This window comes from Rhagoletis zephyria, unplaced genomic scaffold (genome assembly GCF_001687245.7).
Source record: "Rhagoletis zephyria isolate East Lansing unplaced genomic scaffold, Rhagoletis_zephyria_1.1 Rzeph_scaffold_01285, whole genome shotgun sequence".
Lineage (NCBI taxonomy): Eukaryota > Metazoa > Arthropoda > Insecta > Diptera > Tephritidae > Rhagoletis > Rhagoletis zephyria.
In genome coordinates this window covers 79,905-94,942 of record NW_016158369.1, presented here as the reverse complement: position 1 = coordinate 94,942, position 15,038 = coordinate 79,905, and the positions used below count along the sequence as shown (strand labels likewise).

The window sequence follows — 15,038 nt, the reverse complement described above, 5'->3', positions numbered from 1 at the left end:
TAAAAAAAACCTTTGCACTTATTTTACTTTGCTCTTTTCTTAATAAAAACTACGTAAAATAAAACCGGTTTTTTCTTAATTTCAATAAGAAGCAAAAACGTTGTACGCCCAAGTATGATAAATATTTTATTTTATTATATTATATATTGTTTATAAATGCACAGAGTGCTTTTTTAACAGTCCATGCGAATTATTCGTAGCGCTAACGACAGAAGTAACATTTTGATATGAACCAAATGGCTTTGAAAGCTAATGTCATTGGCTTACTCCTTGACCTTAAAAAAAATTGTCTAAAACAGCCTTCTTCAAAAAAATATGCAAACTCCACCGGAATTATTCAAAAACAAAAAATAAATATTTTTTAGTATACTTTAATTCGAGCCAAGGTATCAGTCTCAAGACCTTTTCAGAGCCAAATTATAACGATTCTGAAGTTAAACTTTGAAATTTCATTCGACATTTTACCCAAATTTTTATTTTTTTTAATTTAGGAGTAAAAACTAGCAGTTTCGAAGTTTGGTTTAAAATTGTTATAACTTGGTTCTCACAGGGCCTAGAGACTTCTGCTTTGGCTCAAATTAAAAGTCTTGAATTGAATTTCCCCTTTGATTGAATTTGACACCCAACGTTAGACTTAAATACACAAAAATATTTAAAAATAAAAATAACCAAATTATATGCATGTCTGCTCGGTAGGAAAATTATACTAGAAGTGTGGCTTAAGCCCCAGACCTCGCGGCTCGTTAAATCTCGTTATACTGCAACCTTGCGATATGCACTACTATGTGTAGATATGTACATATGTATGCAATACCACTTTTTTGTATGAAATGGCTAGAGTTTCAAACCCGAAACGCCAATGTGATTCTTTTCTTCTTTCTTTGTTTGTAAGCATAATTAATACACATTGACATTTCTAATGTATGCATGTTATAAGTAAGATATCTCTAAACAAGAATTATTTCTTGCAAATTTCCTGAAACATTTTCATTAATTAGCCATCAGTAATGATCAAAATTATTGCTTTCAAATGACTAATTTTCATTACTACTCTACCATGGAAAATGCGTAATTTCAATCGAAAATTGACTTGAATGCTAAATCAAAAGGCATCAAATTATGTTCAACATTTCCCCGAAATCAAATTATAAAATGTATGTATTAGCGTGGGCCGAAAATCCGCAAGTGCTAAAAAAATTGTTTCATAGCTTACTTGGATTTTATGCAAAAAAGGTCCATATACCAAATTATGTAGCACTAATACTTTCGAAGATACTTGCAATTTTATTAAAAAAAATATATTAATTGATGTATTTATTAAGTTATATTTTTGAGCCCATTGAACTTTGTTGGACTCGGGTGAGCCTAAGATATTGACCAAAAATTGTCATCTTTCACACAGATCGGTTTTAAAGCATAAAAAACCATATTTTTGCTATTACGAATCAAAATTCTAAAAATGCGGATTTTCGACCAACGCTAGTATGTATGTCTTAAATTCGTAGGCTTACCCAGCCAGCCAAATCATCGTAAACGAGCACGTAACTGGATATTTTCTCGAAGAGAAACCGGATAAAAAGTCGTTTATGATAGCCGTTTACGATTCGTTTTCGAGTACTTTTTAATTATATTTTATATTATAAAATATTGTCATTCAAGAAAAATTTCCAACAAAGTGAAAACTTTTTCTTGGGTTATTAATTCATCGGAAATCTTTTTTGTTTATAACGGGTGATTTTTTAAGAGCTTGATACCTTTTTTTTTTAAAAAAACGCATAAAATTTGCAAAATCTCATCGGTTCTTTATTTGAAACGTTAGATTGGTCCATGACATTTACTTTTTGAAGATAATTTCATTTAAATGTTGACCATGTCAAAGCATACTGAGCATCTTTCTCTTTGACACCATGTCTGAAATCCCACGTGATCTGTCAAATACTAATGCATGAAAATCCTAACCTCAAAAAAATCACCCGTTATATGTACACATGATACCGCATAAATTTGAACCACGTTAACCGATTTCCGTAGTTATTTTTTTTAAAGAAAGGAGGTACCTCAGAACTCGCCTTGTACTAATTTTGTTTAGATTCGATCATTGGATCATTAGGAAATTACCGATGCTCTTAAATTTGTATATTTGAAGTCGGTTTTGTTTTTTGCTTAAAAACGACTAGCTAGTATATTTTTTTTGATGGATCTAAATTTTCAATATTATATAATCGCTCTTGGAGCATTGCAGATCGCAGATAATTCATCAAGTGTCTCAGAGCACCATTGATTGGGATGACCAACAATATAAAATAATCGATTAGTTAATCATATGATTAATTACAAAAAAAAAAAAAATTAATTGCAATTATTGAGAAATAATAGGTTAATCAAGTTTTTGAAGGCATTGTTTTATATTTAAAAATATATTTCTTTGAAAATATCATGTCATCGTTTAAAGTACAAAACCGCGTAACTGACATTTTCTGTCAAAAATTGAATTTGCTCACACAAGCTTTTGGCTCTATCCTTGTCCATTCGTCCTGAAATATACTAGCCAGAAATGCGATTGCTTTTTAAAAAGTGTGCTCTTACTCTCTAGAAAATAAATCAAAAGTTAATTCTTTTAGTGAGGTAGACGTTTTGCTTCGCTCATCTCGCCATTTCACATTCATAATAGAAAAAACTATTTCTGTGAATGCCGAAGTTGCAGAAACGAAATAATTTTAAGTAAATTTGGTAATTCATTCTAAGTATATTTAAGAATATTGCCTTCTTGATCTGTGGTTGTATTAATAAACCACTGTGACCTTTTATTTTAAAGAATATTTCTTTTACATAATATTGTTATTTCGGTATAAATGTCATCCATTTCAATAAAAATGTTTTCTTGCAAATTATTGAAATATATTTATATTTATAATTGAAGAAATATTGTACTTTTACATATTATGTTTTTTACAACTGAACGAAAATAATCGATTAATTTAAGCAAATAATTAATCGTTGGCATCCCTAATCACTGATTATCCGGTAATTGACATAACTTCCATGAGATTTTCGTGGAAATTTTCCAAAAAAATTCCCACAAAAATCTCATGGAAGTTATGTCATGTCCCTATGGGTATCTGCTCCAGGCGAGATTCCATGTTACGAGATGCTGCCACTTTCTCTCTATCGCAACCAACTCTGGTGAAGCTTATTAGGGATCGTTTTACTGCCTGCTCAAAGCCAATATGCAGCGGCGTGAGCTCAAGAATAACCTCCGCTGCTGGCGTAGGGCAGGTGCACATTGCGCCTGTGCACTCACAGTCAAGACGTTGTAGTTTCGCGAGTGAGTGCCTCACATTCACACGGATGAGTCTCGAGCCCCCAGGTTTTCTTGCAATACCATTACTGCTTTTCGGCTTTGGATGTCGTCATATCGACGTGTTTCTTCACTGAGAATTTTGTGTTAAAGAGTTAAAGTTCTCACTCCTGTTCGGATTCTTTTTCTTGTCAATGGGATAATGGCTTCTTGAGTATGGGAGAGGCTCTGGATCCAGATTTATATAACTTTCTTCGAATATTTCGAGTCCGCCGCAGTTTTGACTCATCGAGTTCCAGTCTGTTTGCCTTAATTAAATTAAAAATAGCACAGCTTGGAGAGTGGAAAGAGGTGGTGGTGTATAATTTAATTTAGCTGGGTATTCTTGTTCAGGATAAAAGTTAGCAACTAATTAAAGTATGGTAGACTGTACACAGCAGTTTTCGAGATATGGTGGCCACCATACCCCTTCCACCGTCCCTGATAACTTCCGCCAAGTTAAAGTGTTGCTTGTCCCTTTTCCAAAAAAAAAGGTATTATGTTAAAATTCTCTTAGTTCTTCGATGGACTCATATTATTCTACAAGGCATCCATACTGTATTAGCTCACTTTTACACATACTTGTTTATTCTCACGTTTTGCTCTGTGTGGATGCTGTTCACCATGCAAAGCGCATAACCTACTATTTCACTAAAGTAAGTAAAATCGATTATTTTTTTATTTTTTTTTACAAATATTATAATTCTAAGTACACAATTTCAAAGCTGTCAGTCTCCGATAAAAATGTGTGTGAGGTAGCTAGCTACTAGAGTGTTTGCTTAGTTGATTAAAAGCTTAAATTGAGTAATTTCCTGGCATTAATGGCTTGTTGAACCGACAAAGATGCACCAAAGTGCTAAAGTGCTACTCAGGTAAAGCTTCGTTCATACATATGTAGGTGTATGTAGAAAGGCGTATTGACTTAGTGCAGAAAAATAAAAAGTTGAGTGTTTAAATCTTATAACACATGCATAACATTTGTAAGTCGATTTTTAAAAGGGTGCTGGTATGTAACTAGTTGGTCCAAGTATTCAATATTTAATTTTAAATTTTCATATATACAGTGAACTTTTTAATATTGAACAATGAAAAATTTGTATTTCCTACAGCCTAGCAGAAATATGATATACATATGTGACGTATATGAATATATGTAAAGAATATTGCAAGTTGGATAATGGGCATTGCTGTTAAAAGGAATGTACAGATGATTACAGTTGATTCTTCATAAAAAAAAATACTATTAAGGCGACGTAAAGCTGTAGGTCGATCCCTTTCTGTAACAATAATAAGAAATACATATAACACCATTTGAAGGAGAAGTTCGGCCAAACACTAAGCGAAAGTAGGTGCGCCAAAATATTATTATTATTTTCAGTTGACAGTAAATCCGATCTGTGAGATTTAAATGCCATTTCCAATGTAAGTCCTGCCAATGTATTGACTGTCTAAACCAGGCATGTCCAACGCCGGCAGAACTCCGTAAGCAAGTGCCCTGCGCTGGGCATGCCTGGTTTAAACTGTATGATCCGCCATTTTGTGTGAGATGAACTCTCGGATAAGGGATTTTTTCACCGAAATACACTGGATTATACTTGTCAAGCTCCTTTATTTGATGCCCATAGTGAGATGAGGAATAAATACATGCGACATTTAATTTTACTACACCGAAAGAAATTTTGGCAATGTAAAATTGACACTTTGCAATGTTATTTGTAATGCAAACGATAAAGTGATAATTTTACATTTAAAATTGCTAAATTATCGTTATTTTTGTAATGTTGCAATGTACTACGTTGCAATATCAAATTTTAATGTGAAAATTACATTTTGGTTTCGGCAGCCGAATTTTACTAAATGTTTTAGATGTAATATGATATGTTGTTGCACTAACAATGAAAATGTAAATATTACAAGCGTGCAATGTACCCAGTGTTGCCAACTTTTGATTTTCAAAAAGCACCAGAAACTTGGAAAAAAGCGTTTTACCACACTAAAAGCACCAAATGGTTTTGAATCAATGGATGCTTTTTTCATAACAGTTTGTATGTATTTAACAAAAACAAAAAATTAACAATATTTACAAGAATGCATACATAAATCAATAAACAAAACTTTTTCGCTCATAACGGTTGAAAAGCCACATGCTATAATGACTCATGCTTACGACGTAATACCGAAGTACTGCACATTAAAACTGATATATCTCAAAAAAAAAAAAACCGAATCCCAACAAACGAAAATCATGCCCTAAGTAGAAATAAGCAAAAAATTTATGTTTTCATTATATAACCTCAAATATCGCCAAAAGCCATGATTTTGGCACTTTGAGGTTAGGATATCTAAAAATTCTAGTGCTTGAGCAATTGTGCGGCCAGATTTGGATTCAGCACCAAGAAACGATGTGTTTTACTCAGATGGTACAAAAATAAAAATTTTTACAAATAATTAGAAAAGAAAAAAAGAAATACTTAACTTACCCGCATATCTACTAGCATTTTCAAGGCGAATAGAATTGAACAAGGTGGGTTTGCAAATTTAGCTTTTTATCAATCAGGGTTGTATTTAAGTGCATTTAAATTTGTAGATTTTTGTAAATTCAGTGCTGCCACAGCTTTAAATATTTAAAAATTATTTCAGGTCTTAACTATCTATATCGGAGTAATTTTAGTTCAGAAATAAAACACTAAAAAAGGCACTAGGCACTAAATAATAGTTTAAGGCGTTTTAATTTTCAAAAATCACTAAATCTAGTGCTTAAAGCACCAAGTTGGCAACTATGAATGTACCTACTGCCTTCGTCGTTTGGTATGACGCAATAATACGAACGTACGAGTATGATCGCGTAAATTCGTGCCGGCATACGTTTGTTGTTCTCACGCGTTTTGATGATTAATTTTTAGATCAACTTGTCAAGTAACGTTATATTACAGGCATCTAATCCTAATTTATTTTTCATGCAAATATAGGTTCGAGTATTTTTTATGAAGTGGGAAGTAAAGTGTTTTGTGATATAATATTACTTTTCATTTTGTGAATTTGGTGCAAGGTCTAATAAAACAATTGCATGTACTATTAAAAAAAAAACACAAGATGTAAAGTTATACCTTGGGTTTATTAATTCTATATATAAATACGCCACAAGAAAACTTTGCAATCCCTTTTTTGAAGGTTCCGTACGCTCAATTTCAATTAAACATACACCGATTTAAAGGATATATCTTTCTTTAAACCATATGACATCTGACATATAGACTAAAATGTGAAAATCACTATATCTCTAAAACCAATTATGCTGGGGAACTGAAACTTAGCACAGATGCATAGATTGTAAATACCCTACTTACGGTGAAAAATGGTAGGTACTGGGAAAGTGGGCGTGGCACTTCCCATACAAACTGAAATTCTCATATCGCTTATCTTATCTGGCCTATTATAAGGTAACGGAATTTTATACACCTACACATATAAAATCGTAGCAATCATTCAATTGGGAGCCATTTTCTTCAAGATTTTAAAATCGCATTGAATGATTGGTGTTTTGTGCAAAAGCGTTTTTCGAAGGATCAGTGTGTTTGTCTTCCGATAGGTGGCACAGGGATTGGGACCTATCCGAAAAAATCATATTAATGATCAAATTTGTTTCACTTTTAGAACATTTATTAGTAACATAACATTTGGTGTAACTTGTTAGTCCAGTCGTGTGATGAACCCGTGACAAAAACCCGTGTGAAACCGCCGTTATAGAAGGAAATATTATCTTTTATTGTAAACCTTCAAGATACTTTCTCTGATGAAAAAAGGAGGAAGAGTTTATGTAGATGTGGGCAATTTAGTTTTGAACCTCCAAGAGGCTCTCAGACAAATATAATCGAAAAACTTATTTGCAGTCTGAATTGGTATATGATTGACATATTAGTCAGTGATGAACATCTCATCTATACATACAAATACATATGCATATTTTTTATAAATGAAAATCGAGGTTCCTTTTGCGGTCTAATTTCAAACGCTACTGAAGAAATTTTGAGGAGACTTGGTAATTTCAGCATTAATCAATCCGGTATTAACGTTTATAATTCGATTTCAAGTTTTCCTGTAAATTCGCTACAAATTATGCTGGTGGACTTTAAAATAGTAATTCGCATAAAAGAATTAGTATTGGTGACAGATAAAATTCAAAAGTGTTTGAAAAAAGATGTCGAATTTCGACAACTGGGCGATACTAGTACAAACAAATACTTATTTCTTGCTTACAATGTTCGTAAAATGAAGGATGTAATTAAGCAGCGTAACAACTTATTCAGAATTTTTATTGTAATAATTTAAATTGCATATTCCATTTTGCGCTTTCCTTTTGCGAATCTTTCTATTGTCCGGCGAAGGGTTGAAAAAATGCCTTCGGAAGTAGCGTTACTAGCTGGAAGTGTGACCAGAATGCGGAGAAGTTTGTTAATCAATGGAAAAGCATATTCGTCGCTTGTACCAAGAACTTCTTCACACACACTTCACACTTTATACTCTCCTTCCAAATTGATACCGTCTTTTTCTAAGAAAGCTGATCAAAGCGTTCTAAAAAGCTGATGAGACTCTGAAGTTGATCACGTTATTAATATTAACTTTAAACAAACGGCCGCTGTGGTGTAGTGGTAAGCAGTGCGCGCTTTCACTCATCAGCACCTGGGTTCAAGCCCTGGCCAAAGCAACATCACAAAAAAAAAAAATAGAAGAAAGGTTTTTTCTTAACAGCGGTCGTCCCTCGGCAGGCAACGGCAAACCTCCGAGTGTATTTCTGCCATGAAAAACAGCTTCTCATAAAAATACAATCGCCGTTCGGAGTCGGTGTAAAACTGTAGGTCCCTCCGCTTTGTGTGACAACATCAAGGCGCACGCCACAAGTCGGAGGAGAAGCTCGGCCAAACACTAATATATGTGTAAGCACCAGTCTATTATTGTTATTATTATTATTAAACAAACGATTTTATAAAATAAAAGATGCAAAATAAGATCTTAGGTCCATAAAAGTCTATTTCTTTTCAAATTACATATGTACACTCATACAGTCATGTAACAATTAATAGGGACACGATATTTTGACCAGTTTCGGCTTTTTTCCATTATTATAAAATTTATATGTGATATCTTCGATTACAGTAGCATAGACATAGGAGTTGAGGCTTAGGAAGTCTGATGTAAAACTTTGCTTCCAACATTTAAGGATCACCCTAATTTACAGTGTGTAGATTGTATGTTACTCATACGCCATGTGCGCATTTTGGTCGTATTACGCATATATAGTATAAGTTGTTATTGGCCAGTATTTAATTCAATTAACAGTCTTTATCAAATCATTTTATATTTTTAATTACATTTTATGCCATAACAAGGCATCTATTTCGAAAGATAAAAGAAATAAAACACATATGTATGTATAAACATAGTAAGAATAGCTGCAGTTAAAAGCTTTACGTATGTAGATGTTTATTTGTGCAATTACTTAGTAGACGAGTGTGCATATAAATAATTTAATTAAATTAAAATCAATATTAGCGCATACACATGCACTACTTGTCACACCAGCAACTCTAAAGAACAGTTGATTTTCGATTACATTTAAACTTAATACAATTTCCGACCTGAAAACAATGATCTTTTTTATATACATACATACATATTTATGTGTATATCAGCTTTGCGAAATAATAATAAAACGGGAAATGGAAATTGTAATATGAGTAAATAGTTAATACATTATCAAATAAAATACTGAAAAAAATTTTAATAGAGTGGAGAGCATAGTTAACAGGCCCGTATTCGAAATAGAACTGCAGTATGTTAGATAGTCAGGCCGGCTTACGAACATCTGGATCTGGACAAATGAACGCTAGAACATGTTCTCTGTGAATGTGTCGCTCTCGGTATATGCAGACTGGCCCCCTTTATTCATGGAGGTGATATGTACACTGCATCAGAGCTGGCTTATACTTAATAATAGCTATAATCAGGGCGCGAATTTTGTGGCATTTGACTTTGTTTTGCCTTTGAAATTAGAATAAAATGAATGAAATATTTATGTGTTTCAAGCCTCCGCGAATTATTAGAGCTACATTTTTTATTGCCTTTATTGCCTTTCTTTATCCTTTTTAGCCGTAATTGTTTTTCTTTGTTTTTACTGGCATTTCTTTGCTTTTTCGATTTTATTGCGCCTTTTAGCGACTAAAGCCTTATTGGTTGTTCTTAATACGGTATTCACATAAGGCAATTTTAGAGGCGATTAGTTAAATCAAAAGTTAGCTGCACCGCAACTTAATTGGAAGCGATTAGTTGATAGAAGAATTTAAGCTTCAAAACAATAATAATAATAATAGATTGGCACTTACACATATGTTAGTGTTTGGCCGAGCTTCTCCTCTGATTTGTGGCGTGCGCCTTGATGTTGTCACACAAAGCGGGAGGACCTACAGTTTTACGCCGACTCCGAATGGCGATTGCATTTGGTTGAGAAGCTGTTTTTCATAGCAGAAATACACTCGGAGGTTTGCCATTGCCTGCCGAGGGATGACCGCTGTTAAGAAAAAACCTTTTTTCTATATTTTTTGCGATGTTGCTTTGACCGGGGTTTGAGCCCAGGCGTAGCGGAGTGGAAGCGCGCACTGCTTACCACTACACCACAGCGGTCCTGTATAGGACAAAAAAAAAATCCGGTATGTAGGAGATATCTTTGAAAACGTATTAACAGTCCGATTTGATTCAAATACTGAAAATTTATTACGCACATAAATAAAAATTTATAATTAAACTAATAGGTGTTGCTGGAGTCAAAAAATTTATACATAGACATAATTTTTCTCAATACTGCTCCAACAGTTGTCGCTGGAGTTAACAACCGTATATTCTATTTTATTTCATGATCCTACTACTGAGATCGTTGAATGTCTGCAAATTTTAAATACGATTAATACAAAAAGCTATTGAAATAGGCTGTTATTCCTTCTTGGCATTTTCTTTGTTTTATTTTTTTGAGACTTTTGACATGACATCAAGTAAAATGTTTCGAAAAATAATCTTCTTGTACATATCAATGCCTTAAAGCACTTACAAAGCTTTTTGAGAGGTTTCTTAAAGTAAATTCATTAAATTTTAGTATAATAAAAAAATTTTTTCGAACGTCCTCTGAAAGATTTCTGAATTGCTGCGGTGCTTTTCTATAATATAGATTTCATACCGTGTGTGGTAGACGAGGTAGATGCTCCAAAAAGTGGTAGATGCAATGCATTTATAATTTCGCAGACCAGATGGGTTTGCAAGAATATTGCCCACATATAATTAGGAATTGCGCAGGGCTTGGGATCGGGGAAAGGTTTGATTATAAAAAGCGGGGAAATGTGATTTTGTATTTCGAAACTGTATGGTGGAAAGTGTGTTCTAATATCTATTTGATACACAAAAAATGATCACGGCTGTACTTTTTGCTGATATATTACATACATATGTTCCATTTAGTTAAACAATATAAGAATATTGTAGTATGTACCACAAAAACGTATATTTTCTATAAAAAAATCATAACTCAGAAAAAAAAATCTTTGCTATTAGAGATTTGGGTTGATTGTAGTTCAAAGTGTCTCTTTCCCGGTAGAAAAGTTTGAGAGAAAAAAAAACACTTTTTGAAAAATTAAATTTAAAAAAAATTTGCACTTTTTGTTTATTGTTAAATAAAAAATTTTAAATAATGAAAATCAGTAATTATATCATTCTATCTTGAAGTGACAAGAATTACTGATATTTGAGTAAAATTATTGTTGGAATCTATTAAATTTTGACAAAGTTATGGGCATTTAAAAAAAAAAATTCTCACTGTCAATTCGAATAATCGATTTTTGCCTCAAAAACAAAATCGCGTTTAATTCGGCCGAAAAATTTTTCCGAGCCAAAAGAAAAAATACGTGTCTCATTATTTGGACCAACAAACAATGTATTTGAGTTTGGTCGAAATTAAAAATCATGCTCGTACCTGACCGGTTGTCTGGAAATGGAAAGCATCTACTATTAAGCATTGCAATATCTGATATGTATTAAGATATTATTTCACACAATTAGTGAGAATTGCATCTTGTAATTTGTAGGGTGTGGCGAAGCCCGCGGGGTAAGCTAGTCATGAAATACTTTCTTAATCACTATTTACTTGATTGCAACAGTCTTTCATGAAGAATCATAATTGTGTATATGTCACCACAAACAGCAGGTTTTTCTATCTTATCACTTGAGCGTAAAATACAATGAACCGATAATAATATATTTACGTCAGTGTATAGGTATAGTGCTTAACATAATTTTACGACACTCTCGAAAACATATAATTTGTTCTTTACCGAACACCACATAAATCCAAGTTAACGTTTTCGTTCAACATTAAAAAAAAATCAACAAACTTTCGTAAAAATTTCGAGATCTTTAACTCGATTTCCTAGAAATATTTTACAGTATCCGGGACTTTCCGCTGATTTCAGGAATTTTTTCTGTCGAAGGTGTTTCTTATTGCTTGTTGCTTTTTTCTATAAGGCCAGTATGCAGCTCTCAAGAAAAGCAAAAACACCACATTAAATGACGTACACGAAATGGCTAAGAAATTCTCTTGTGTGAAATTTTCTTGAGGCAGTACGCAGTTCTTAAGAAATTTGCTACGCTTTCTACTACGGTTTTATACTACGGTTTTCTAAAGTTTTTTTGTGAAAAAGGAGCACGAGGCGACCCATGCTTGCAACAGAAAGAGTGTGGCAACAGGCTGGTGCAGTATCAGATGTCAAAATTCCTTGGACACACACACGAAATAATGACAATTTTTTTCGTGACCGTTTTCTTGAGAGTTGCATACTGGCCTTTAATTAGTATTGCATAAACATTAAAACTTGGGTTTATGCGGTTTTTGATAAAGAATATCTATGTTTTTACAAAAAAATAGCTAAAATAAAAAAAGAACTAACAAAATAAGTAGTCAAATCTTGTCAATATGTAAGTGTCGTATGGTTATGATAAGCACTATATGTATAGTAGTTGTTAGGCGTTATCACGAAATACTTATATCTGTACTATGGCCATTGTGCACAACGTTAACAAAGCTCGATAAGTGCTTTCATATTATAAGTAGCTACTATATTTATTGGCACCTTTAATTCTTTTTCTGTTAGGCGGTTGATGGGGGACAATCCATAGCGCCCACTGTCTGGTGTTGCATATTGTTTGTAGAAGTGGACTGCATTGAACGATGCAGAGGTGACTGACTATTTTTTAGTACATTGGCAATTATTTTTCGAAAATTCTTCACAAATACGAAAAGTGCTAGAACTCAGTACGTTTAAAAATGCATATAAAACATTTTACATCACAACTGCTGGAAAAGTAAAAATAAATAAGTGCAATTATGCCTTTGGATGTGGAACAGGAGAAGGCTAAGCAGCCGCTTGACGAAGTCGATTTCAGCAGCGGGTTCGAGACGCAATACCTGCAGGAATATCGGCCTTCGAAGATTGTGCGACCGGCACCGCCTGACCCGAGCCTTGCTTGGTATCATGATTTTAAATCGGTGGTGATGGTTTGCTTTCTTTTCACGGTGTTGGTGACTGGTTCAGTGCTGCTGATCGGCTCAATTTTCTCCGCCGATCCCATAACTGTGGTGGTACTCTTGGTGGCCTATTTTGCTGTGGCACTTTTATTTATTTGGCTGGAAGTATTCAGTAAACATGTGCGTTGAAGAATAAAACTACGGCAGTTGAGAGTTTGAACAAGAGGTTATAATATAATTAAAAAATTCAAGAAGAAGTGAAACAAGTGTACTGCAATGTAAATAAATTCTCTTTTAATTCTTTCAAATGATATTTAATACAAAATGAATTTTACTGCAAATTAAATTTTTTTTCTTAGAACTAAAGTGACCTGTTGGTATCAAGTATTTACATATCGTTGCCTTAATATAGAAAGGCCCTATCTCACATCGTCGCTGAAATGCACAAAGCCGTAACTAACTAAAATCTTTTATTGCATAAAACGATGTGAGGCCACATAATTCGATCAAATGCATCATAATCAATTAAAACGTAAATTTTCAATTTTTAGTTAGTTACGACTTTTTGTAAATCAGCGACGATGTCAGATAGGGCCTTTCTATATTAAGGCAACGATATATTTGTATGTACATATAAAACATGCCTAAATTTTTGTTTTATTTTCGAAAATGCGTAGCACCGCCAACAAAAAGAGTTATCACAAATCACTGGGATTTTTTATCAACTTCAAGCTTGCAATTTATTGTATTCAAATTGAATGTGCTATAAAACTGCGTACCCATTATTGATGTGTAAACAATTTAGCTCTCGCAATGGGTAAAATTTTCGTTAACCAAGCAGAAGATTTGTAAAGCTTCTTGTGTGTACAAATAAACATTTCTGGACTAGTTCATGGCTATCTCAGGACCATTTCAGATCCTGTTCGGGAACATTTCGGGATTTCGCGGACTTCTTCTTTTTTATTGGCCCGCCAGTCGTTTCTCTACTGTGCTAACTGACGTCAATTGGCAATGGCAAGTGAAGCCAAGTCCTTCTCGACTAGGTCTTTTCAACACAGAGGAGGCCTACCAGTATGGCGACCCGCGTTGAATACTTTCAGAGCTGGAGCGTTTCTGTCCATTCGAACGACATTAAATACGTGACAAAACTCCTAAATACAGTTCGGAAATAAAACCTTCTCAAACTGTGTTTTAATCACGGTTGCCATTTTTGGTAAATTCCGCTTTTTTAGAATTTCGATTGGTAATAGCTAAAATATGGTTCATTATGCTCTGCGTAAAATGTGAAAATGTTTGGTCAATATCCTAGTCTCGCCCAAGTCCATCAAAGTTCAAGTACTAAAAAATTTTATTTCCTTAGCTAACTTCAATTCTCTACAAAAAAAGGTCCATATACCAAATTATCTAGGACTAATACTTTCGAAGATTGTTGCAATTTTAGTAAACAAATGTATTAATTTGTTTATTTATTAATTTTTATTTTTTGAGCATATTGATATATGGAGAGTTTTACTACCTTTATTATATTATATATTAGTATTATCTGTCGCCCGCCGCAATTAGCTATATATTGAGCCTAAAAATATGCACTACATACGCTACAGGGGAAATGGACGACACGCCATTTCTTTAAAATGAATTAAATGCTGCTATATGTATGTATGTATGTACATATTAGGGATCTTGCGAATGTGGAATTTTAGACACCCGCGGATGCGAATGCGGATGCGGGTGTTTAAAAGCTAACATCCGCGGATGCGGATGCGAATGCGGATTTCAAGTAATTTTAAGAAATAATTTAGATAAGTAAATTAGGTGATTTAGGTAAAGTAAAAATGGAAAGGTTAGTAATTTTTAATAATGTTTTTTTAGTACTTGAATTTAAAAATTGAATTATCCTCATTAAACGAATTTGGTAACATATGAAAGAGGACTGAAATAGCTTTGAAACAGAAATAACGAACGAAGCTTACCCCCTCTACTTGTATTTTTTTTTTTATAATGTAATACTAAAGAAATTCATATACCTGACCCAAGGTTTTGTTCTATGGTAATTAATTTAAATTGTTATTGAAATATTTTTCAATAGCTGGTCTTCCTCGTTTAGACATTTCCGTTTTAAAGTTATTTAAATCGATT

General features: G+C 33.3%; 2 protein-coding genes across 5 annotated transcripts in view; one reads left to right on the top strand and one right to left on the bottom strand.

Moving 5' to 3' along the window:
- LOC108363453 (uncharacterized) overlaps positions 1 to 15,038 on the bottom strand; it is a 128,585-nt gene that overhangs the window by 42,674 nt on the left and 70,873 nt on the right. The window lies entirely within an intron of this gene.
- LOC108363454 (uncharacterized) lies at positions 12,511 to 13,219 on the top strand. The gene has a single exon (XM_017616826.1). The coding sequence runs from the start codon at positions 12,759 to 12,761 to the stop codon at positions 13,086 to 13,088; it is 330 nt and encodes a 109-aa protein (XP_017472315.1). The 5' UTR covers positions 12,511 to 12,758; the 3' UTR covers positions 13,089 to 13,219.